This window comes from Aquarana catesbeiana, linkage group LG01, assembly GCF_042186555.1.
Source record: "Aquarana catesbeiana isolate 2022-GZ linkage group LG01, ASM4218655v1, whole genome shotgun sequence".
Lineage (NCBI taxonomy): Eukaryota > Metazoa > Chordata > Amphibia > Anura > Ranidae > Aquarana > Aquarana catesbeiana.
The window spans coordinates 368,210,621-368,237,822 of record NC_133324.1 but is presented as its reverse complement, the minus strand read 5'-3'; the positions used below and the strand labels follow the sequence as shown (position 1 = coordinate 368,237,822).

Below are 27,202 nucleotides of genomic sequence, written 5' to 3'. Positions count from 1 at the left end.
GCTAATCGACATATTCCTGGATATTATATAGCATGGTCAAAAAAAAAGTTCCGGAAACGATAGTACCAGGTAAGAAATGCACATAGAGGGAGTATTAGTTGTGGCCCAGGTGGCAACAGCCTAGTGTATGGATATACTTGTAGTTCATTAAATACAGTTCAATTCAGTCTTCCTATGCACTGTCTCAAAGCGAGGATAGCTTATGCAGGAATGTCACTCACCTCCTGGGTCCGCTCCCGACCCCCCCGGCTACTCCGAACGAATCTTCACATGGGTTCCAGCACAGGTAGGGTCTAATGCATTGGCCTATCTCCACTGTTTCCTCGGTGCATTCAACAATGCACGGAATACCTCAGATGCTTTCGCTTCACCGATCACTTTTTTCCCCAGGCTCCTCGTTCAAACAGCCTCCTCAGCTCTGGCGGGATTTCTCCATGATATCGCGAGATGTGCTCGTTTTCCTTTGGCTACTCGGATACACTCGTAGCTTTCCGGCAGTCTTTCCCCCTCCTCCTCTCCTTCAGCTCTGCACACGGGGCGGTCTGGTCAGATCAATCAGCCAGTGGTCAGCGTTCTCCCATTCTCACAGTATTCAGCCATTGCTTCAAGACGGGGGGCAGGAGGAAGCCCACACACATCCTTTCACTGTCACTCCTCACTCTCCCACGTCTTCCCGAACCAGTTATTCTAGGTAGACCTGCATATGGGAGGAACAAATCCTTTGTTCTCATAAAATGCCGAAGCCATCTCAGATTGCTGCCCAGTATGGAAATAAACACTACCCATACTGGGTAGAAAGCCACAAGGATCCCTCTTGGCACAGGGCCCAGATCCTGGCAAACCTCCTGATTGAGGAAAAATAACCCGTAGAAAGACTGCCTTCATGACTGAGACTTTACTCAAAACTGGACTGAAAGTTTCTATTTGGAGCAGCTTAAAGGCCCTGATTTTGGCCAAGCTTCCTGCTGAGGATGTAGCCCTAGAGAGATTGACACCATGGCTAAATACTTACTCCAACTGGACTGGAGGGGATCCCATCTGGAGCTGTAAGTCACCAAAGGAGCCTTCCTAGCCTAAAGCTTTGATCTTGGTAAATTCCTGGCTGAAGAGATAGCACTTAGAGTGTGTGTCTTCATAGCTCAGTCTTTACCCAAGCTGGACTGCAAAAAGATCCCATCTGGAGCCGGCAAGGAAGGTCCAGAGCAAGTAGTAAACCCTGCCTAGAGAGTCTTGGCTCTCCTTCGAGTCTCAGATGCAGCCCCCCATCAAAGTATTGGCTGAGTAAGGGATCTACCCATGAGACATTGGATATGATGGAGACTGCAGAGATCTGCCCTCTAAGAGACCTTTAGGATCAGCTGAAGTCTGGAATGCACCTGACCAGAGAACTGAAGCAAAGTAAACAAAGCACTCCAAACTGAACAAGCTCTATTCAAATCCTTCTGTAGGATTTATAGATATTAGCTTAGAGAAACAACAGCCAAGCCTGATCAGTCTCTTCCTGCCAGGATGAGAAAGATGAACAAGGATGGAATATTGCTCTTTATGACAGAAGATCTCATCCGAGAGAAAGGACTTCAATCCGATACCCTGGTATCAAATGCAGGAACCCAGGCCTGTTTGGCTATTAGGGAATTACTGCAAAAACTGTCATGGTCTTTAGCAACAGACCCCCCCCCCTATGAAAACTGTATATGGATTGTACTGGAAAGCATATGGCTTGTGAGATCTTTCCTGATCTGTCAGAGCATCCGCACCCAGGCCCCTAGGGAACAGTTTTCCAGCTTGTAACAGTAAGGAGATGCTACCAGATCTGATTCTGAAATCTTGTCCAGAGATAAAATCCACTTGGAGGGACCTGGATGTAGGAAATACTTATTGCCCAATTGGGCCACAGAATATGGATTCTTCCCAGAAATTCTTTGTAGACTCAAAAAAGATGAAAAGAAGATTCTACTCCACCCAGATCACAATCATCGCTACCTCTACTCAGTGGACTGACCCTGCCCCCTGATGTAGAACACCACTGTGATGTTGTTCAGCCTCACTGGAGACTAAAAAGCCTGCTGTTAAGGTCGAAAGGGAGCATAAAAGAGCTGGCCAGAAAACCAGTGTTCAAACTTCCCAACCGGGGAGTTCTACTGGCAATAACTCAGCAACACATATTTATTACTGTGCCAGCACCCAAAGCTTCATCTTCCTGTTTGTGAGACATGAATCGCGGGGTGCATGATCGACAGAGAAAAAAAAAACCTTTCAGGACAGGGCGCAATTTCCATTGAGCACACCTCAATATAGGGATGGGAGAGACCATGATCCTGATCATTGGGTATTGAGATGCTGACAGGTGAAAAGAGGAAAATCAGGATTACCCAGCATCCTACCACCAGTATGCTCAAGTGGCAAAAACTATTTATCCTGAACCATGATGGATTAAGCTCTCAGATACACAAGGATTTGCGCAGGAGTCACATGACCCATTTGAAAGACTAGCCAGCCAATCTCTCGTAGGGTTCTGAGAACTCCCTCCGTATATTTGACAGGAATCCCTGTCTCGAGGAGGAGTGGATGGAGAACCCAGCCAGCATACATACATGCTACATGATGTCTTAATTCATGGAGAAACAAAGGTATGTCAGAAGACAGCTCTGGGTGTTGGAAATAGGCAACCCTCTGAGCAACAATAGTACTCTTCTTAAAATCACATCTGCTGGAACTGGAACTGCCGTCCCTAGAGACGGTAAGAACCACATTGGCTAGCATAACTTACTTATTGTTGCTGGGGCAAAGGATTCCTCCTGGCACAGTCAGAGGCTCAAAGGTGACCGATTGACCCACATGGACTGAAGCACTTGACCTGAGTGTCCAACCGTCCGAAACCAAAGCTGTATCTTCCTATCAGAAGAGGAACAACCAGGTACCTATAAGATACGTATGGGCAACACAGATATGGAAAAAGACAGTAAGCAACCTCTCCCCCAGAAGTGGAGCTCTTTGTCAACTACTTGGTTGAGGACTCTCTCTTTTCAATTCTTTTTTTACTTCAGGCCGGAACTGCAGGAGCAAGCCCTTTGGAGTTAAACACTGACTCTTGAACCGCAGTGCTCTTTCATTCAGCAGATGAGTACTCTGAGGCAGGAGGCAAGACCAAACACAGCTCTTAGCTGTCAAATGAAGCTAGCCCTTGAAGGGGACTGCATAGACACTCCCAAGGCAGACAAGAGTGTCCCACTTGTAGAATTATTCCCAGCTGTTTGTTATCTAATGAAGCTAGCCCTTAAAGGGGATTGTTTAGACTCCCGCAATGCAGACAAGATTGTTCTACTTGTAGAATCATCTCCAGCTATTTGCAATCCAGATAAAGCAAGCCCTTGAAGGGGGCAGTTTAAACTCTTGCAATGCAGACCAGATTGTCCCACATGTCAGAATTATTCTTTAGGATAGAATATTCTTCATCCCAATTTCCATTGCATTGGAAGAAGGGCAAGGGTTAAAGCAGGCTCTAACTCCAGAACTGCAAGGCGCTGACAACTAAGACATTCTGCTGCTCTGTCCTTTTGTTCAATTTGCACCCCTCTTCAAGAATGAGCTTCTAGCCTAATCATCATAGGAAAAAGGGCAATGCACTCCTTTGGAAGTGCTAAAATACTTGCATTACAGTTAACGCTGCCATTTTAGGCATCCTAACAGCCTTACAAAAGGAGGTCCAAAAAACCTGTTTAAAGATTTTCCTCCTCTGCATATCCCTTTTAGGAATTGTTTGAAGAGGGTTAAAATTGGCCAGTTGGCTGGTCCTGCAAGAAAAAGCTTGACACTGTCAGAGTAGAGAATCCTTGCACAGGGAGAGTTGTAACAGACTCCTTTAAAATGACTACCCGTGGCAACCTGTTGGTCGCGGTCATCTTGCTCCCTCGATGCCTGAACATGGCAGGAAATTCATACAGGGTTTTACCAGCCAAGACATGAGCAGCAAAGGCCCCATTTGCGGTGTGCATAATACATGTAGATCTGGAAATGCTTAATAGCAAGTATCCATTAGTCAGCTTTCCATACACCAGCTTTAAGAGGCCTGCAGAAGGGCTTACCATCCAGGAACAGTATCAGTAAGAAAGACACTGCCCCCCCTCCAGCTATAACCTGCATAGAGGTATTAGGCTGCAGGGAACAGGGACTTGTTGCAAAATAAACAAATCTCAGTAAGTTTAAGGGAGTAGAAGAGAACAAGAAGACCTGGACAACCGCACACCGGAATGGATAAATCCGTCTTTTTATTCAAAATATAGGATCATGGGGTACACAGAACACGGTTGTGGGGTGGTACAAAAATAGCTGATGCGTTTCGCACTTACACCAAGTGCTTACTCATAGCATTAAGTTTAAGGGAGGTCACATTGTCAAGAAAATAAATATTATAACATGTACAATTGCTACTCAAGTCATGCACTAATTTGTTAAAAAAAAACCTTCCAATTTGAACTGCAGCTACTGAAGTTTCTTAAGGCATCCAGAGAAAAAAAGTAACAGTTTGTTTGATAGGCAAGAGAAAACCCCTAAGTGTTTGTGAACCCAACAGTATAAAGCTGTGCCAGCCCTCTATTATAGGCAGGCATAGCACGCTGTATAAGTCTTTTAAAAAAAACGGGACTGTAAATACTAATTTAGGGCGATCTTCAGGTCGGTCACATGACTCACGGCTGCTGTATAGCTCCGATGGATGGCTTCTGCAGTGGGGGCCGAGATCTCCCTCTGTCGTCAGCTGGGGAGGTCACATGGCCGCTCAGCCCCTCCTGCAGTAGCCCTGGAAACTGGCCGAGAGTCACGTGACCGACCTGAAGATCTCACTAAATCGGTATTTACAGGCCTCGTTTTTATCAAATATTTATACAGTGTGCTATGCCTAACTATAATAGAGGGGCTGGCAGTGACCAAATATAAACTTTTATTTCTACCAATAGCGGCAGGAATGGGGGGCGGAGACAGACACACAGAGACACAGAGCTGACAGGCAGGGAGGAGGGGGCGAGGGGCAGAGAGGAGAGCAGAGAAGACAGCTGCAGGTGACGGAGGGACGTACACTGACCACCTGATTTTCATGGTCAGCCCAGAGAGGATACAGGAAGTGGCAGGCTCAGCCAGGTTTTTTTTACAGTTTAGAGAGGGGCAAATTACACAGCAAAAGCACTGTGCTGTTTACTCTGCTTTAAGGGACCAGGATCTCAATTTTTTTTGAGTTAACAAACACTTTAACCATTGCTAAAGGAACACTACCACAGCAGACTTCTCTACACAGGTGATTTCATAGACAGCATCTCCAACACAAAAAAAAAAAAACCCTGCTAAAACAAACACATATCTGTTCAGGAGAGAAAGCAACTGCACCAAACTTTGATAAAAATGCTACAATGCACATCACAGCATAGACATAGACAGATATGTTTTAATTTTGGTTATCCATTTATTTTTATTTTTTATAATAAGTGGAGTTACTCCCTAGCAGCCCGCATGGCGTCTGATCCCTTCTACTGAGTTCAAGCCAAACATACTCACGTATCCTGAACCTCTTCCATAGGGAAATCGATGCATCCAGAGGGCGACTTGGATCACAGGAACAGCAAGCACACCGTCATGCTGAGCACACTTTGGAGGTCACCTGCTGTTAGCAGGGCATCCAACCTGGCGCAACTGCTTGCCACTGGCAGAGCTTCCGTTATTACAGGTGTCAATCCTTTGCGCATGTGCCAGTAGTGTATTTAGGTTTTGTGCTGCCCTAGGCCTGACTAAACTCGTGCACCCCCTAATTTAAATATGACCCACCACTTCCTATCAAGGCCACACCCCAATGTAAAGGGGGACTGCTGCGGACTCTAGTGTAATAGGAAATTCTGATGTAAGGGGTCTCTGGTAACCACAGCCCTTTCTTTACAAAAGAGCCTACAGAGCTCCCCCTTACATGGCACAAGGGACGGCCAGAGACTCCGGGCATGGCACAAGGGACGGTCAGAGACTCCGGGCATGGCACAAGGGATGGCCAGAGACTGCATACATGGCACAGAATGAAGTGTACCCCCAGGTGAATGGGGCCAACCAACCTGCAACCATGTGCATTGCATGCAGTTGCAGCACTGTGATACTGCATTTAAGGGGTTAAAACAGGCATTGCGGAGGCAACTTATTGCCTCTTCACTGCATGTCAAATTCCTCTGAAAATAGATCCGAGAATGGATTGCTTTTCAGAGGCGTGTCATTTGTTACCGACATTGTGACCGAGCATTAAAAAAAAGCAGTTGTGATTGTACAAGATTAAGGGCAAGAGTAACGTACATATACACCAGTGTTTCTCAACTCCAGTCCTCAAGGCGAACCAACAGGTCATGTTTTCAGGATTTCCACTATTTTGCACAGGTGATTTGATCAGTTTCATTGCCTTAGTAATTACCACAGCCGTTTCATCTGAGAGAAATCCTGAAAACGTGACCTGTTGGTGTGCCTTGAGGACTGGAGTTGAGAAACACTGATATACACACACACGTCGCCAGCAACACCCAGGCACCGCCATGTTGCCAGCAACACCCAGGCACCGCCATGTCGCCAGCAACACCTGGGAACCGCCATGTCGCCAGCAACACCTGGGAACCGCCATGTCGCCAGCAACATCCAGGCACTGCCATGTGGTCAGGAACACCTGGGTACCACCATGTCGAACACCCAGGCACCGCCATGCCGTCAGCAACACCCGGGCACCGCCATGCTGCCAGCAACACCCAGGCACCACTATGTCAACAACACCCGGGCACCGCCATGCCGCCAGCAACACCCGGGCACCGCCATGCCGCTAGCAACACCTGGGCACCACTATGTCAACAACACCCGGGCACCGCCATGTTGACAGCAACACCCGGGCACCACCATGTTGCCAGCAACACCCGGGCACCGCCATGTCCCCAGCAACACCCGGGCACTGCCATGTTGCCAGCAAGACTGGGGTTCCGCCAGGTCGCCAGCAACACTCAGGCTCCGCCATGTCGCCAGCAACACCTGAGCACTAATATCTCACCTGTTAGACCCAGAGACATCTATTCATTATCAAGCAATGGTAGCCTGCATGTAACAGGATACAGAGCAAGCTGTCCCTGCCTGTCACCTCTCTGTGCTGTGCAGTCTTGTCAGCCTCACCTGGTGTCATATGTTTTCATGCTGACATCTTCCCGGCCACTCCTCTCAGCATCTTCTTTCAGTAGATCTCCCCCGGCCCCCACACAGAAAGCCAGAAACTCCACTTCCCACCGACTCATACAGCATCCTCATCTGCTCGTCGTGCTTGAACTTATATAGACCCCTCCTCCGCTGCTGCAAGAGTCCTTATGTCGCCTCTGCATTGGTGCAGGACCCCGCTCACTGGCGGTGCAGCTCCTTCTGCCTGCCCCGATGACACTCCAGCTTCGCTGATCTATACAGCGCTGGGAGTGTACAGTTTACAGGTGTGTGTGGGGGGGGGGGGGGGTGTAGAGCATACAGATGGGGGGCAGTGGCAGTACACAATACAGATGGGGGGTGTATAGTATACAGGTGTATGTGGGGGGGTGTGTACAGTATACAGGTGTGTGAGGGTGGTGTACAGTATACAGGTGTGTGTGTCTGGGGAGGGGGTGTACAGTATACAGGTGTGTGCATGTGGTGGGGGGGTGTAGAGTACACAGATGGGGGGGCGGCTGGTGTACACAATACAGATAGGGAGGGGTGTATAGTGTACAGGTGTGTGTGGGGGTATGTACAGTATAGGTGTGTGTGTGGGGGGGGGGTGTACAGTGTGCAGGTAGGAGGGCGAGGGGTGTACAAGACAGAGGGGAGGGAGTGTACAGTATACAGGTGTGTGTGGGGGGGAGAGTACAGTATACAGGTGGGAAGTACAATACAGATGGGGGAGGGGGTAGAATGACACCATATGGTAGTACATCCCTCTCCTGTACACAGTGTAATACAGTCGGTATGCAGACAGCTATGTAGGAAGATCGGTGCCCCCCTGGTGGTATGTTCTCCTATCACACACAAGACGGTTAGGCTGGGTGTAGTCAGTCGGTGTGTAGAGAGGTGACTCACCGTCAGGCAGGGGACGATCAATGTGATGAGTATGGGGGGCCCCATCCTGACTCCTAACAAAACCGGACACAACTCCGCTCTTCCCCATTACCAACCACAGATTACGGCCTCTTTATGACTCCTAACGGCCCAAACCCGCCTCCTATGCAACGTCATACAACTCCGCCCCTCACAGTTCCTCATTCAGATTCCTGCCTTCCCCCAGACGTCACAGGACTCCACCCCATGCAGATTGTCTAAACCTCTTTCTGCCTTCTGAGGAGTGACTGAGCAATGTGAGGGAACCGAGAGTGAGGGGAAGGACTGACTGAAGGAGGGGGAACTCAGCCTGCTCTCCTCCAATGATTACACTTGTCCTGACATGCCTACCCTTCACAGCCAATCACTGGAAAGTTCAGTGTACTGACGCTTCTCTCCCCCCCCAGCTCTTATGCAGCTGAAAACAGAGGGAGCAGAGGGAATGTGATCACTTCTAAAAAAAGTGAAAAAAAAAGGTATTTATAATTTTTTGTATATGTATACACAAATGTTTCACCTTTCATTTCAATTTTAAACTGGAAAGGTTGTTTTATAAGGTGATCATTTACAATCACTTTAAGCTGCTGTCAGCTGAATCTGGAATACAGGATTGCAGAACCAAATGCAATCCTATGAACTACATGAGAAGTATGTCCAAAAGAGCTTTGGCCATACTGCTCCTTTAAAGTCTAAGTTCACCTTTAAAAAATAATATATACACGCTTTGTAGAAAAACAAAATGTGATTTTTTTTATTCAAAGGAGTCTGTAAAAGCATTGCACTCACAATCAGTACATTGTCAGGCTGAAGTGTCAATGGACTACGAGTGTGCTAATCACCACATTCATATTCTTTTGAGACGTACAAGTTCGTCTGCCATCTTGGCATTGATTTCTCGTACTGAGAAAAATGGACATTCTGGAATGAAATAGTAAATACGGTAACAGGTTTTCCCGTCTTTCATGAGATTCAGATGTTAAGTTTAGCAAATGTAGCACCCTGAAGTTTAGGCAGGGTTGCTTCTAAATTTACCTGCAAGATGTAGTTACCTTGGCTCATTGTTCGGGATCAATTGAGTTCTCCCTAAGGTGTCCTTTTATGAAACTGCGGTAAAATACCGCGATTCAGTTCTCAGGCATTCTCAGAGGAGATCGCTCTCCTCTGAGTGCCTGTTTATGAAAGTGTGTAGATCGCTTCTCATGTTGAGTTGAGGAGCGATCTACAAACGTCGGGAACTCCTGAGAATGGCTCCTTTCACTGTAATCTCGTGTGATATAGCGGGATTACAGTATGAGGAACCATAAAATACAAAAATGTAACACGAATCAGCACACATTATTCCCCAACATATTAATAAAATAATAAAGTTAAATTCCCCCTACACAATATACATTAGCCTAATTATTAAAAAAAACATTGTTTTTATCAATATTTAAAGATCATACATGTGCCTATTTAAATGTGAATGGTGTATAGTAAATGAATGTAATGCACATATGTAATGCAGCTATACACCATTCATATAAATGCAAAATACATTTATAATCATTAAAAAAATAATTTTAATAAAGTATACAAGTATAAATATGTATTAATAAATTAAAATAAAATATATTTCATAATTGATAAACATAAAAATTGATAAACTGGTGCAATGCGAGAACACTGCGAATCCACTGTGGGTTCCCGCATCGCACCGACTCGCATGTCAGTTCACACTGCCATATGCGAATCGCTGGGGATTGTCAATACATTGTTAACGACACCCCCAGATCAGCTTGCATATCGCACTGCGAACTGACAGTTCGGACATGAATTGGATCGCATATGTGTGAACACACATGCGATCCGATTCTGGTCTGAACAGAAAAAAGGGTCCTGTGCGTGTTTGCACCGAATGCGGTGCAATATCAGCCATACTATCTGTATGGCTGATATTGCACCGCACGGACATCGCATGTAATGTGAATGGCAGTGTGCTGCGAATTACATGCGATGCCTGTGCGATGTCCTGCATCGGACAAGTGTGAACTGGGCCTAAAAGTTAACAACACCCCCAAATCAGTTCGCATATCCCAGTGCGATCTGCAAACTCGGACAGTAATTGAATCGCATGGGTGTTCACACCCATGCGATCCGATTCTGCTGTGGACCAAAAAAAGGGTCCTGTATGAGTTTGGTCCGAGTGCAATGCAAATTCAGCAATACTATCTGTATGGCTGAAATCGCATTGCACAGAGATCGGATGTGATTTTGCACTGCAGTGCGGTGCGAATCACATCTGATCTCGGACACCGCAGCAGTGGGAACTGGCCCTAAATCATATTGCATTTGCACCAAAATGGTACAGGACCCTTTATTTGGTCCGCACTGGAATCGGATCGCATGGGTGTGAACACCCATGCGATCCGATTCCTGCACCATTACATAGTTCGCACTGCGATCTGTGAAATGATCTGGGGGTGTCATTAACTTTACATTGACACCTGCAGTGGTACGCAGATGTCATTGTAGGTGCGATGTGAAAACCCATCACGCTGGTTCACGCATCGCACAAGTGTGAACCGAGCCAGAGACGTGAACATCTAAAAAAAATATATATATATATATATATCTATCTATCAATAGATAGATATAGCTATACAGATATATATATATATATATATATATATATATATATAGATAGATAGATAGATAGATAGATAGATAGATAGATAGAGAGAGAGAGAGAGAGAGAGAGAGATCTGTATATGCAGATTTATATTATAACATGTTCTCCGCTGATTATCTCAGTTTCATAAACTGGTAATGACCTGAGATCAGCGGTGAGACTCGGGATCACCGCTGATCTCAGTTTCATAAAAAGACACCCAAGTCTGGAATTGCTGCACGTCTCTCTTCTGCCGCTAGGTGGCCGGGTACTTGGCAACATAAGATAAGATAAGGGCAAAGCAAGGACAGATTAGGAGTATATGGGGCATCTCAGCTAATGGGCAGGGGTTTTTATAAATCCCTTGGCCTGCTGGGAGAACCTATATATTGGTTGGAGTCAGGTGATCGGTGTTCTGTGCCACCTGGATGGCTGTCTGGGTGGATGTGTGTTGTACTGCCCAGGCTGCTAGCCCGGAGTTTGGGCCTATCCCGGGCACATCTGACTGCTAGACTGTCTGAGGGCCTATCCAGAAGCAAGAGCATATGGTTGGGATTGCTGCTTGCAGTCCAACCAGAAGTGACGGTTCTGCCAACCGGAGAACCTGTAAGGGTCTGAGGTACAGGGGAATCTGCCGCCACTAAGGGTCCAACCACCTTATTACCAGGGACCACAGTGAGTAGCTGAAGCAAGTACCGGAGCAGTATTCTCACCAACTGGAGACAGTGAAGAGTTGAGAAACTTCAGGATGTGTCAAGTCAGGGACCCAGCCAGTGGAGGCGGCGCTTGCAGAGCAGCCTTGTGTGTCAAGCCAGGGACCGAGCAGGCCAGTGGGGTGAAGCTTGAGAAGTATCTGGAGCTAGGGACCCAGCAGAGAAGCGGGGGGGGGGACGCTTGAGGAAGATACTCAAGTGAAGATTGGAAGAGCTCAAGAGATTCAGGGGCAGTGAATCAGCAAGTCTAGTGAGAGAGACTGGGAGCTCAGTGGGTTGAGAACCTACAAGAAGTGACTGTAGAGAAAGTAAAGGAGTTTGTCACAACTTGTGTTAGGAACTGTTCCAAGATTGTTGCCATAGGAGACAGCATTCCAGACAGCATGTGATGTCTTGCTGGATGCCTTTCCCTGCATGTTTGTCTACCTGTAGACGTCTCGGAGTCTGCTAATTAAAATTGCAACTACCTAAGAGTGTCATGGCCCTAACCCTCTCTCCCAAAGTTCTGTTAAAGAGAAATAAAATCTATTTGCATTCAAGAAGCGTCAGGCGCCTATGAATCTATCTTGCATTACACCCACTATGCCTTACAACCCACTCTATACAGAAGGGTGTCAGCAGCTCTTGGCTCTGGAGGTTCTCATTAGACTCAAGGAGGCCTGGGATCTTGCTACACAAAGAAGTTAATAAAGAAGGTTTCTACTTTACCCTGGGTTCACATATGTGCGATGCAGGAACCAGCGTGATTACATCGCTGGTTCCCGCATTGTATCCCTCCCGCAGGCAGTTCACACTGCCTTCTGCAAACTGCTGCGGGTGTCATTACCAAAGTTAATGACACCCCCAGTTTAGTTCACAGATCGCAGTGCGAACTGTGAACTCGCACAGGAATCGGATCGCATGGGTGAGAACACCCATGCGATCCGATTCTAGTGTGGGGAAAAACAACTGTATGGCTGAACTCGCATTGCTCAAAGATCGCTTGTGATCGGCATCTGTGGTGCGGGTGCGAATCACATGTGGTCTCAGAGATCGCACTAGTATAAACCCAGGCTTAAAGAATCTATTTGGGTCACATTGTATATTTGGATCAGATTGTTCTCAATTTAAACAAGGCACTTCAATGCAATAAGATAATAGACTCAGTATTGTGGGGCTCTCTAGCCAATACTTTCTTTTGTCTTTTGGTTAGAGTGGGTAAGATTTATCATGGACCTCTGCCAGCGATAGGCACAGAGAAAGGCTGTGGTGGACATTTTCCAAAGTACAGACCTTAGTGAAGGAAACCAAGGTACATTTCAAATTAAAACCATCAAAAAACACTGTCTACAAGTAGGGTCCCCATCAATCCTCCTTTAGCCTCCCTGGCGGTATGATTATTTCGGATTTTAGGTGCTGAAAGCGGTACAATTATTTTGCATGGAAATTTGGCATTTTGTATTGTAGGTCTGTAATTCTTAATAATAACACACTTAAATCTGTCCAAACAAGAGTCTAGTAGATATCCAGGGTATGATAAAGTTTGAAACACAAAAACATAAATTATAATATAATAAATAAAAATAAATAATTAAAAAAAAAAAAAATTAATAATAAAATAAATTTCCCCACGACTCACTATCGCTCAATTCTGCAAGTGTTCTAATTTACTATCGCTGTTTTCTAGCTGGTCTAAAGCCACTTTTGATGTAAAGGGACACTTTTTGGTTGCTATGGACAATCTCCAGTTTCCAGGCAGAAAGAACAGTATATATAACATAAAACTGCATGCAGGGCATAGGACAAAGCACTGGGGACAAAAGGGATGTGAAATAATTTCATACAGTACTGTAATCTGTAAGATTACAGTACTGTAAGTGTTATGATTTTACACTTTTTTGAATTTGCCGCCAGGCTGCACCCCGTGCGTCGCGCCGCTCGCAGGGAACGGAGCCTGGCACGGAGAGGCTTCGGAGGAGGACGGAGCCCGCAGACACAGCGGGGGGACATCGCAGGATCCTGGGGAGAAGGTAAGTACAGCGCACCAGGATCCTGCGATGTAATCCCGAGTGTGGCTCGGGGTTACTGCTAATGGTCCTGAATTTTAAACCCGAGCCACACTTGGGAAAACCGCCAGGGAGGCTAGTCTTACCTTTTCATCTATATTCCTCATGCTACCAGGTTTTCCTGCACCACCAGGTACTCAAGGCTCTCCCTGCAAAGAATATATTTATATATATATATATATATATATATATATATATATATATATATATATATATATATATATATATATATATATATATATACACACACACACACACAGTGGGGACGGAAAGTATTCAGACCCCCTTCAATTTTTCACTGTGTTGTATTGCAGCCATTTGCAAAATCATTTAAGTTCATTTTTTTCTCATTAATGTACACACAGCACCCCATATTGACAGAAAAACACAGAATTGTTGACATTTTTGCAGATTTATTAAAAAAGAAGAACTGAAATATCACATGGTCCTAAGTATTCAGACCCTTGCTGTGACACTCATATATTTAACTCAGGTACTGTCCATTTCTTCTGATCATCCTTGGGATGGTTCTACACCTTCATTTGAGTCCAGCTGTGTTTGATTTATACTGATTGGACTTGATTAGGAAAGCCACACACCTGTCTATATAAGACCTTACAGCTCACAGTGCATGTCAGAGCAAATGAGAATCATGAGGTCAAAAGGAACTGCCTTAAGACCTCAGAGACAGAATTGTGGAAAGGCACAGATCTGGCCAAGGTTACAAAAAAATTTCTGCTGCACTTAAGGTTCCTAAGAGCACAGTGGCCTCCATAATCCTTAAATGGAAGACGTTTGGGACGACCAGAACCTTTCCTAGAGCTGGCCATCCCGCCAAACTGAGCTATCGGGGGAGAAGAGCCTTGGTGAGAGAGGTAAAGAAGAACCCAAAGATCACTGTGGCTGAGCTCCAGAGATGCAGTCGGGAGATGGGAGAAAGTTGTAGAAAGTCAACCATCACTGCGGCCCTCCACCAGTCGGGGCTTTATGGCAGAGTGGCCCGACGGAAGCCTCTCCTCAGTGCAAGACACACGAAAGCCCGCATGGAGTTTGCTAAAAAAAACACCTGAAGGACTCCAAGATGGTGAGAAATAAGATTCTCTAGTCTGATGAGACCAAGATAGAACTTTTTGGCCTTAATTCTAAGCAGTATGTGTGGAGAAAAACAGGCACTGCTCATCACCTGTCCAATACAGTCCCAACAGTGAAGCATGGTGGTGGCAACATCATGCTGTGGGGGTGTTTTTCAGCTGCAGGGACAGGACGACTGGTTGCAATCGAGGGAAAGATGAATGCGGCCAAGTACAGGGATATCCTGGATGAAATCTTCTCCAGAGTGCTCAGGACTTCAGACTGGGCCGAAGGTTTACCTTCCAACAAGACAATGACCCTAAGCACACAGCTAAAATAACGAAGGAGTGGCTTCACAACAACTCCGTGACTGTTCTTGAATGGCCCAGCCAGAGCCCTGAGTTAAACCCAATTGAGCATCTTTAAAGAGACCTAAAAATGGCTGTCCACCAACGTTTACCATCCAACCTGACAGAACTGGAGATGATCTGCAAGGAGGAATGGTAGAAGATCCCCAAATCCAGGTGTGAAAAACTTGTTGTATCTTTCCCAAAAAAGACTCATGGCTGTATTAGATCAAAAGGGTGCTTCTACTAAATACTGAGCAAAGGGTCTGAATACTTAGGACCGTGTGATATTTCAGTTTTTCTTTTTTAATAAATCTGCAAAAATCTCAACAATTCTGTGTTTTTCTGTCAATATGGGGTGCTGTGTGTACATTAATGAGGAAAAAAATTAACTTAAATGATTTTAGCAAATGGCTGCAATATAACAAAGAGTGGAAAATGTGGCCTCTTGAAGTGGCTGGTTAACCCTACGGCAGGCTTGAGCGAATGTGTCAAGTCTCCATATTTACTAAAATAAAGCTATTTGATTATTAATGTTGGTTAAATAGTAGATGGCACCTTTTAATGGTTATTAGATAAGGTGCCGTGTTTGTTTATGTATTTATGTATTACATTGGGCCTGGGTATGCCCATTAGGCTCTGTTTTGTATTTAAATATTTATTTAAAACTGAATAAATGAATGAAAAAAAAACAAAAATGTACTTAAAGTGAAGCCATGCCTTTTTCACTTCTCAATGCACGTAACTACACTAGCTCTATGGGAAATATTGGTCAGCTTGACATGGCACTGTTCCCGAACCATAAATCGACAAGGACACCAAATTTGGGGAGCATGTTAAGGGGACTACAATATGGTAGATTACCAAGGCAAGCTGACCGACCCTAAAATCATATATGTTGTAGCCTTGGGTCTCCTCTCGGTGCTCCCCAAGTTTGTTGTTCCTGCCACTTATGGTTTGGGAGAAGTGCCATGTCAAGCTGACCAAGGTTTTCCATAGATGCCAATGTTAAAAAGCGGGAGTAGTGCCATATCAAGCTGACCAAGATCTTCTATAGATGCCAATGTTAAAAACCGGGCGCAGTGCCATGTCAAGCTGACCGGCGGCCGTGGACCCTGCAATGATCGCTCATGGACAACAGTGTCCGTGTATGGACACCTTGCCGATCCCTGACTTCTGCTGTTTAACTGCTGTCTGTGTCAATATTGTCAAGATTTCTGTCCTCTCAAGACAGAAAGATGAACGGGTAAATATAACTGCTGGCACATCAACTGACATAAATTGACCTAAAGTTAGTGCAAAAAGTTTTTGGTAGAGAAGAAAAGAAATAAACTTTTTAAAGAAATTTAGGAACTTAAAGAGAAACACCAGCCCTATAAAGATTCAATTGAATATAGTTCTCTTTCGTCCTATTTAAAAACCATTTGGAAAAAGAAGAACATAAACAAAACAAAAAAAAAGAAAGAAAGAAAAATGGTTCGGGATGCGGAGGACTATAAACCGGGGGTTAGGCTTTAGCTGGTGGAAAAAGAAAGATGTTGAGATGATTGATAAGTGTCAACGGGGAAGTCATAGACCCGAGAGACCATGTGAACCCAGGATCAAGTGTTCCCCCACCTTTGGGTCATTACATCCAAAGGACAAGGAGGCCAAATCAAAGAAATGTTCCCTTACCACAAAGAAATAGGAGACCTAGCTATAGGACTCCTAGTAATCATAATAAAAGTTTCCTCAATAAAAACTTAGGTGGCCCAAATAAGAAACGAGTAGAAGGTGGTCACCACCAATTCCCAAGGATTACGCCCAGAAATGGATGGGAAGATTACAGAAGACAGTCACCTAGGACTCCGTTGAGACCCAATCTGAAAAGTGAGGGGAGGGATTACTACTCCCATAACCATAACCGCAGCAGATTTCCAATAAGTATCAACAATAGATATGCTTCTTTGAAGGATGATGACCCTGGTAATAGCATTTATCCTTATATGGTGAGGGATTTTGATAAATATGATCAATCTCTATATAGTTATAACCAAGATCACATACATTTAAGTAGAGGGTGGGGTTTTCCCGGAGAAACTCAGGGAAGAAGGGTGGAGCCTGTGATCGTGACATCATTGTGTTTTAAAGATCCAGGAAGCGGCCCATTTGATTCCCGGGACAGATATTTATGATAAACGCTATCTTTCTTCGGAGCTTGTAAGTAGTTATTACATATTTTTTAAATAAAGAGTATCTGGCAGTTTTACGCTATGTGGTTGTATTTGGTGTTTCTTTATATATAACTGCATGTGATGCCGGTTTGTGACAATCATGAGGTATTAATTGAAACCCATCACAAAGTGTTTGGCCCGTATGAGCAGAGGCTCAGCTTTCTTGACAGTGGTTTGGAACCACAAAACCCTACCTGACTCTGTACTTATTCTATGATTGTCCATTTGCTCTAGTAATCTTGCATGGTCTATATATGGTGGAACACAGAGCGATTTCATATATCACAGACTGTCAGTCTCATTTACACCAAAGCCTTCAGCGTGATCTCTGGATTGATGTTTGGACTTTCACTGCCATCTTTACAGACTTTGGACTTTATTTATCACAAGTGTTTTCACTGATTGTTTTTATTTTTACATGGAGATGAGGAGGACGTAGCTGGCTTCAGCTCTCAGCCATGCATCAAGAACCTGAGCCAGCTGTCAATCAAGCAACCAGGTGAATCTAGACAATATGGTCGGGATCCTTCCACAGCCTGGAGTGGTTCTGTGATATTAGCTGACTGCAAGCTGACTGGGTCACAGTACAGTACGGCAAAGTAGAGTTGTAATAGGTGCAATGCCTTGTCAGTCTTAAGAACACAGCACTCAGCCTGGGAAGTCTCTGCAAACCTTCATGTGCAATCCATGCAAAAAAGGGAGAAAGGCTGTATTAATACAGGTGAACAATGGTCAAAAAATCCTACTCGTTCCGACCAACAGGCCTTAATCATGGCTGAGTACATCAAAGTAGGTGCACTTCTGTGACCAACAAGAGAAGTATGGCCAAAAAAGCTTTAGCCATACTTCTCTTGTAACAATTAAAAAAAAAAAAAAAAAAATCGCTGCAAAAAGAAAACAATTCCTGATATTTTCTAATACACAGCATGCCTACAGTCCTAGGAGTAGTATATTTTTCAAGCAACACATACCTCTTATAGTTATGCAATTATTGTAATAATAAAATAAAGTAGTAATAACAATCTACAATGATCGATTCTACCATTTTATAACACTGCCAGCTTCTCATTATGCATATCAAGCTGTTGCCAGCAATTCTAATATTTGGTCAGGACAGCACACACCTAACCTATCAGAATGTCAGAAGTAGGAGAGCTGCTTATTTGCATACCTATTGGAGCCATGAAACCAAAAAGTATAAATGCAGAGTCATAGCCAGAGTTTTAATAGCTCCCTCATTGCAGCTTATATGGAGATTTTCATTTAGACCAAAGTGTGCTTAAAGGACGTATTGACTTACACTGCCTAGGGGCAACTTCAACAAACTACACAAGCCCACTAGCATTATAACTGTAGGACGCATCCCTACCAAAAACATATCTCTATAAAGAAACCATCAGTAAATCCCAGAGCTCTGTACACTAAGCACACATATCAAATGACCAATAATACAGCAAACATAAAAGTCAAGCTGTCCAGGCATTTGATGTTTGCATTATAATAGGCCTGAGTTTCTAAAATTAAAAAAAAAAAAAAAGTTTTAATAAAACAGTCTTAAACCTCACCATAATAGTACATTTTCATGCCAATATACAAAAAAGGAAGTGCAAAATTACTCAGAGGTAGCCCATAAACAGCTGTTGGGATAAAAAGTATTCAGTGTTTGCTGAAATGCTTTCTGTAAAATTCTGGAAATACATTTTACAGTGATTAAGAACATATTCATTTTCTATCCATGCCACAAAATCTGATGATCATTGAGATTAGATGTTACCAGTGTAGTACTGTATAACTATTAACCAAACTAATTGCAGGGATACAATTTCCTGTAAGGCTGCCTGTCTTCTATTTCATTCATTGTCTTCGCCATTAGCAGGCTATTCCTGTAACGGAGACAGAAATTGCTTGGCCATAACTATTAATATGGTGTCTTTTAATTGATCTCCATGGTTTCATCAGGTACTTTATTATGTTAATGCTGATGTAAAGCAGCCTCATGTCATAAACGTCCAGCAAGCCTGTAGGCCTGCACTGCCCTCCTGCTGGCACCACTACTGCAGATGAGTGAGGTTTGTAGGGCTTCAGCAGATATTTGTTTCCATTTGATGATTATTATTATTATTATACAGGATTTATATAGCGCCAACAGTTTACGCAGCGCTTTACAACATTAGGGCAGACAGTACAAGTACAATACAATTCAATACAGGAGGAATCAGAGGGCCCTGCTCGTTAGAAGGTAGGTATTAAGAGCTGTAATTATCACACTTCTCTTTCAAAATAATTCTATTGACTGTTTAACCTGGTCAGATACATTTTAATGTAATAAAAAAATCTTCATAACAGTTAAAGGCAAACATTTAAAACAATACGATTATGATTTCCTGCGTCACAAAGAAAACATAACTCAACAATATGACACAGTAGTAAAAACTTTTAGCTACATTCTCTGCTTCCCACACACATAATGCAATCTCAGCATAATACAGCAGAGAACATAGTTATGCCCTGTACACACGGTCGGACATTGATCGTACATTCCGACAACAAAATACATGGATTTTTTCCGACGGATATTGGCTCAAACTTGTCTTGCATACACACGGTCACACAAAGTTGTCGGAAAATCCGATCGTTCTGAACGTGGTGACATAATACACGTACGTCAGGACTATAAATGGGGCAGTAGCCAATAGCTTTCATCTCTTAATTTATTCTGAGTATGCGTGGCACTTTGTGCGTCGGATTTGTATACACACGATCGGAATTTCCGACAACGGATTTTGTTGTCGGAAAATTTTATAGCCTGCTCTCAAACTGTGTGTGTCGGAAATTCCGATGAAAAATGTGTGATGGAGCCTACACACGGTCGGAATTTCCAACAACAAGGTTCTATCACACATTTTCTGTTGGAAAATCCGTCCGTGTGTACGGGGCATAAGAGTTTTGTAAGGTAAAAGGAGGAAGGGGAGTGAGTGGATAGTTAAAGGTTCTAAGGAATATAAAGAAGAAATAAGAGCACAAGTGTTTACACTAATCTATTTATTTAAGGGAAAAAATGGATAAATTCCAGCTGTTTGAAACACCAGGAAAGTGGCTATAGACTGACACTGTGTAAAAATTGTACTGAGATGATGTAAAGGGTGATGCACAGAAATGAACCATCTGCCTTAAAGGATACAACTACTATAGAAAGCAAATGGGAATTGACAGAAAACACTGCTGTTAAAACAATAACTTTATTTACTTCTAAATCTGTGCCGAGTACAGGAAAGAAAATTGGCCATTTTTATATTGGATAACTTGGTTAAAGTATTGTTGAACACAGCAATGTCCCGTACACACGATAGCATTTTCTGACAACAAAATCCATGTTTTTTTTCCGACGGATGTTGGCTCAAACTTGTCTTGCATACACACGGTCACACAAAGTTGGTTGGAAATTCCGAACGTCAAGAACGCGGTGACGTACAACACGTACGACGAGCCGAGAAAAATGAAATTCAATAGCCAGTGCTGCTCTTCTGCTTGATTCCGAGCATGCGTGGAACTTTGTACGTCAGAACTGTGTACACATGATCGGAATTTACGACTTTGTTGTCGGAAAATTTGAGAACCAGCTCTCAAATTTTGTGTGACGGAAATTCCGATGGAAAATGTCCGATGGAGCCTACACACGGTCGGAATTTCTGACAATCTCCTATCAAACATTTTCTGTCAGAAAATCCTATCGTGTGTACGGGGCATAAGTCTTTGCTGCACACTGGAAGTTGGAGTGTCCATCAGTGGGTACTTTTTCTGTTTCCCAACCTTTTATCATTATAAATATCTTACACAAACATGAAGCATTTTTCTACAAGAAGATGAATTCTGCAGGTATGGGCACATTTTAGAGCAGCTATGGTCAACATTTTAGTTACAGGGGACCTCAAGCGATATTACCAAATCACAAATCATGTTCAGCATCTGTCATTAAATTGCATTTTAAAGCCTAAAAGCCCTTTCACACCGAGGCGTCGGTTCGGCAGTAAAGCGGCGCTATTTTTAGCGCCGCTTTAGCATCGTTTTAGCGACGCTATTCGGCCGCCAAGGGGACGGTTTTAACCCCCGCCAGTGGCTGAAAAAGGGTTAAAACCGCCGGCAAAGCGCTGCTGCAGCGGCGGTTTGGCGGTGCTGCCCCATTGTTTTCATTGGAGCAAAGATGCGGCTTGTAGGACTTTTTTTTACCGTCCTGCAAGCGCATCGCTCCCCCTCGGGCTTTCACACTGGAGAGACAGGAGAGGCTCTTTACAGGTGCTATGCAGGCGCTATTTTTAGAGCTGTATCGCCTGTAAAGCGCCTCAGTGTGAAAGGGCTATAAGTATACACCCCACAGAAAAATAGTGTCATCAAAACGTAACTATAAATATAACTCAGATGTCCATAAAATAGTCCAATTAAGGTGCTCAGTGCACAATCTTGAAAAAGGGTGACACAAAAGCATACCGTGTCTCCACCAAATAAGTGAACAACACACTCACCAGAGATTTATGACGGCTTTTGTTCAAAGGAAGTCACAATACGCTTATTATATATCCCCAACTTGCAGTCTGTCATGCCAGGTTATGGAGTTCAGCTCCCTGTTCCATCCAACATAAATTCCCATACACTTGTACAAATGCATACATACCAGCATACACTTATTGGTGCTCCTGCACCTATAAGAGACTCTACATATATCACAGTGACATAAAGAAAAAGATAGAGGAGCCTCTCACACTATACTACATTCAGTTTAATGAATAAAGAATTAAAATCGCACTAACATCAATTACAAATACTCAGGCATTGAAAAAAAAAAAAAATGAAGAACGTCAGTTTGCGTTCCACCTGGGCTCCAAACACTGGAAGTGACATGACCCTCCCAACGCGCTTCGTCAGCAACACGTTTCCACCTTTATATACACTACCGCCATCCTAGATCTATAATTTACCTATAATTAAAACTTAAGTATAATCAATATACTAAATATATCATACTTAATTTCTAGATGTTGGTGTTTTGATATCCAAAAAGAATTTAGTTATTTGTTATTATGGACATTTCCCATGAGAAATTTAAGGAGGACATCTAGTGGCTAAATAGAAGAAAAGGCATGATCCAGAAAATAAGTAAAAAAGTAGTTCTATTGATACCTTTTAATAAAAGATGTTACTCTTGAAATTAGTGAAGGTGGAATGTCTTGGATCCATCTAGCCATGTGTTTGTTTTTTTCCCTTTTTTAATTATTTTTGTGGCACATGCTCCTCTGCGAACTTGACACTGGTGTCCACACAATGAATTGGAAAGGAAGCACTTCTCTCACATGTCCAGACTGCTGCATACCTGTGGGTTGAAGCTCTGGCAGCAGAGAAGACCAGGAGCTGGGGTATGCAGCCCCTAGGCTAGACAGAAGGGTTTTAGATCATTTCTGATAAAGTTCTCCTTCTGCTCAAGTCAGGATTATACCCCACTCCTCACTGCACTGAGCTGTACCCCCTGTCATTCAACTGTCAAATGTTCAATGGGCATAATCGGCTCTAGCACCTGAATAGACAGTGTTGGGGCCTACTAGGCAGAAAGCAGGGCTAAAAGCATGGCTCCAGCAGTAAGATTTTTTGAAGACAAAAATCCATAACTGCAGCACATCAGCACTGCTGTTACCTTAGAAATGTTGTAGGTCAGGTCAGCTTCACTTTATTTTCAGCTTGATCCCAGTACAGAGAGTGAGCGGTTATGTGGGGATCCCAGGGCAAAGGCAGACAGTAGATTCACAGCTTTATTTTTGCAGATTAGACCATAGACTAGAACTACGCTTTTTGCTTACCATGACCAATAACAAAACTGTTCCAGCACAGGCGTCCCAGAAACTGTCCAAGAACAGGGAATTTTTCAATCGCCGCAATAGTACTCTGCAAAAATAATCAACAGGGATATCTGAATATTGTGGCTTTTACGCTGTCAGTCTAAACTGTTTTTAAAAAATATTTTTAATAACTAAAAAATTAAACACTGCACAAAAAATAATATTTGTACCACATTTTAAAGCTGGACCCCAGGCAGATGTAAACGGCACACATTAATACAGCTCTGTATTTATTAACACATCATCAAATGCATTTTTAGCGCAGGCATTTTACGCATCAGAATACGGTATGACTCGGTATCACTCCAGTGGGGCTCAGAGAGGGGGCGGAGAATTAGCTCAAAGAGCCAATCAGCTGTGTTGCAGTGCAAGAAGTAGGCTGATAGGATGAGAGAGCAAAGTGGCATAGAAATTAGCTCATCGATGTGTTGTTTCTCTTTTTGTTGTCCACTCACAGAGAAGAGCTGGGGGGCAGGCCTGTAAGTGTAAGTACAACGCAATACTGCAGCAGCGAAAATTCATCTCAGGAATAGGTGAACAGAAATACAGCTATTTTGGCATGTAAAACAGCACAAAGTTATTTGTCAGCAATGCAGCAAGATCACGATTTGCTATCAGATATAGCAAAAGATATAATATACAATAAAAATATAATGGATACAGTTAAAATAAAATTAACAAAGACAGGTACAATAACTAAAATATTCAAAAAGGGTCTTTCAATGTTATTCTTCGGCCATCTAATTTTTAACTAGCTTATCTATCTATAACACACTAAAACTGACAAATGAAAATGTTGCTTTTATACAACAAAGGGTCTGTGGGTGGGGGGGTTATTTTGTACCGAATCAGTTCATGTGATTGGCTTATTATTTTACGCACAAGTATGCACAAAGTTTGATGTCAAATTTCAGGCATTCCTGGCAATCCTTAAAGTTAGCTGCTATGATCTTTTTTGTTCTTGGTGAAATACAGAGATGCCTATTTATATGTTTTCTTTTTTTACTAAACTGGAAATTATCATTTGATTATAGTAGGCAGACCCTTCCACTTAGGCAGGCTGTTGGAGGATGTTGCTGTAATGGCCTGATCCGATGTCTACACAACAAAAGCAGATAAGAATCTGCAATTACATTTTCTAAAAATCTAAACATACGTATTTAGTGCAGAGAGGATTTTTTCCCTCCCAACTAAAGCAGAGTTTCACTTTAAAAAATTTCAGATTTTGAAAAGATTATTGTAGTGTGTGCTAAAGCACTACTAGTAAACTAAACAAGAATATCACAAAGTTGTAAGGAATGTGAAAACACAGTAAAGTATAACAGACCACCAATGAAAACGTTTTTGTAGATTTTCTTTTAAACCTGCATTGTGATGGCTCATTCTTTTCTACCTGCTACCACATTTATAGCTACATCATACAGTTTTAAGTAAGTGCTGAACAGGGATAATGCACATGTAAAAAAACTGCTAACCATCTCCTGCTGTTGCAATAAACATAACATCTTTGTTTTACATGCGTAGCTCACTCTAGACTTGCTGGGGCCATGCACAGAGACAGTCCATTGAGAGCCAACCTAATAACTGTACCAAAGAGCTACACAACACACAAAGTGGCATAGGCTCCTCATTATAGCTAGTGATAAATCATGGTTATTGCCTTGCTGCAGCAGTTATAGCTAGCAAGCCAGAGATGCTGTTGTTTACTATTGCTATTAACAAGCTACATTAATCTTAAATACATGGGACCTGCTTCTTGCCAGCAATTCGACCCACCAAGAGACAACAAGATTGAAGCTAATTGGGTTGGCAAGGATTAAGAGATCTTTTGTCTGTGTGGTAGAAAATGTGGTTTGAATTTGTGGTTTTGTGTTACTGTATTGTCATTCAAATACTGGAACATCAACATCATATGTTGCTTTTTTGGATAGAAATGCATACAGCACATTTGTATATATAGAAAATAAATTCATAAAGTTGAGTATGGTTGAATTTAATTGATCCTCTTGCTCTGCAGAAAAACACCCATGAAGAAAATGAATGGCAGTAAGTATAGCTAGGTAATTAGAACACAGTTTTCTGGTACAGAAAAAGCTATTAAGAATGGAAGTCCCACGTGATAGTAAGTGCAGCAGACTAAAATAATATATTTGATATACTTACCAGATTGAGGTTATTATTCATGTTAAACCACTGGAATGAAATGAAAAACCTCCATGACAATAAATCACAAAAGGAGGAAACAGATTACTATGTCTTTTAATCCTTATTTGACGCTTCGATAAAGAAACATACCTCAGGTCAACACCATAAGTCTGCAAACTGATGTGAGACTGAAGGTTTGATGAAACTTAAGACTGTGGGTTAATACTCGACCTATATTTAAGGGTAATTTCTTTCAATAAGCTACTTACCATATGTTTCAAAGTTTCATAAATCTGCAACAGGAACTCATGTAATTTTGGCAAGTGAAGGCAGACATCTTCCTGGATTTTCAAAGTGGTAGTATCACTCCACTCAACAGCTTTTCTAAGCCAATTCCCAATCTCCATCTCAGAGACTTCAGTGGCCATTATTACACAGAGGGGGCCTCGTAAGCCAAAAGCAGATACTGTCTTCTCATTTGGAAAGTCTGAAATTAAAAACAAGGTTGTGACTTACTGTATGTGCTAAAAATACAAGTTGATAACATAAAAACAAAGTTTTAGCTTGATAAAACAGGACAAAATTGTCCTGTGACCAAGGATAAACTAGAGGTCATAAACGCAACTAGATTTTTGAATGAGCATTCGTTCAAAAATGTGTACGTACATCCATAAAAGGAATTCTCAGCACACTTGACCACTTGTCAAATGTCATTTTAAAGTACTTCAAAATGCTGTTTGCTTTTAACATTTGACTTTGAAGTGAATGCAATTTCCCTAACAAAAACCACAGACAACGTTAGAATTGTGTTTGCTGGGGAAAAAGTTTCCATCCTGCTCCTTGAAACTTTCTCAGCACTGTGCTCAAAAACAAAGGTTGAATTGACTCCACTAACAATTGGAAAATCAAATGAACTTTCCTAAAATAAAAAAATTTGAACAAAATTCTACTAGTGTATAGCAAGCTTAACCACTTCAATGCCGGGCACTTTCACCCCCTTCCTTCCCAGGACAATTTTTCAATGACAATTGCATGGTCATGCAATACAGTAACCATATGAAATTTTTATAATTTTTTTCACACAAATGAAGCTTTCTTTTGGTGGTATTTAATCACCACTGGGTTTTTATTTTTTTTTTGCTAAACAAATGAAAAAAAAAAAGTTTTGCAAATAAGTTATTTTTCTTCTTCACTGATGAGACTGCTCTGATTAGGCTGCACACATGGGCACTGATAAGCTTCACTGATGAGGCACTGATGGCCACTGTAAAGCCTTGTACGCACGATCAGATTTTCCAACAGGAATTGTGTGATGACAGGCTGTTGGTGGAAAATCCGACCGTTTGTACACTCCATTGGACAATTGTTGTCGGATTTTCCATGGACAAATGTTGGATGGCAGGCTTTAAAATTTTCCGGACAGCGGTCTGTTGTCGGATTTTACGAGCGTGTGTAGACAACTCTGTCAGACAAAAGTCCAAAGTACAAACACGCATGCCCGGAAGCAAGGTCGAGCCGTAAGCGGTCGGTCTTATAAATTTGCGGTCGTAATGGAGAATTAACATTCGTGACACGGCAAATTATGAAATCTCTAAATGCAGCACACATTCTCTTCTTCTTTAATGGGATAATAATGAAGCTGCTTTGCTGGTGATACTGATGGAGTTATGGCAAACAAATTTTTAAAGGCTTTTTTTTTTTAATGATATCAAGAATAATAATATTATGCTTGTTATTTTATTTTTTTTTTTTTGGTGCAAGTTACCACAACACCATTATCCTATAGTTTTAAGATCAAAGATACAACTATATTGGTGTCCCTTGTTAATTTTACATTGCATTTTTTTTTTAAATATACTGGCCTACTCCCAAACTGTCATTTGAAGTAAAACACATAGCCAAGTATTATTCTCCACAATTTTTTTATTGTGCATTAAAAAAAGAAAACAAATTAAATTAGACATGCTATCTGTTAATACAACTTAACCAAAAAGTGCATTCTATGCATCCAAAAATAT

At 42.6% G+C, this 27,202-nt stretch overlaps 1 protein-coding gene across 4 annotated transcripts in view; it reads right to left on the bottom strand.

Annotated features, from left to right (window-relative positions):
• FANCC (FA complementation group C) overlaps positions 1–27,202 on the bottom strand; it is a 335,114-nt gene that overhangs the window by 276,517 nt on the left and 31,395 nt on the right. For 3 of the 4 annotated variants that reach the window (XM_073633174.1, XM_073633184.1, XM_073633193.1), the window contains exons 2-3: positions 25,454–25,671; positions 23,001–23,085 (exon numbers count right to left, since the gene is read on the bottom strand). In XM_073633174.1, the coding sequence (XP_073489275.1) occupies positions 23,001–23,085; positions 25,454–25,671 (303 nt within the window). Of the gene's footprint in view, positions 1–23,000; positions 23,086–25,453; positions 25,672–27,202 lie in introns of those variants that run through there. The other variant, XM_073633203.1, reaches the window with a different exon arrangement.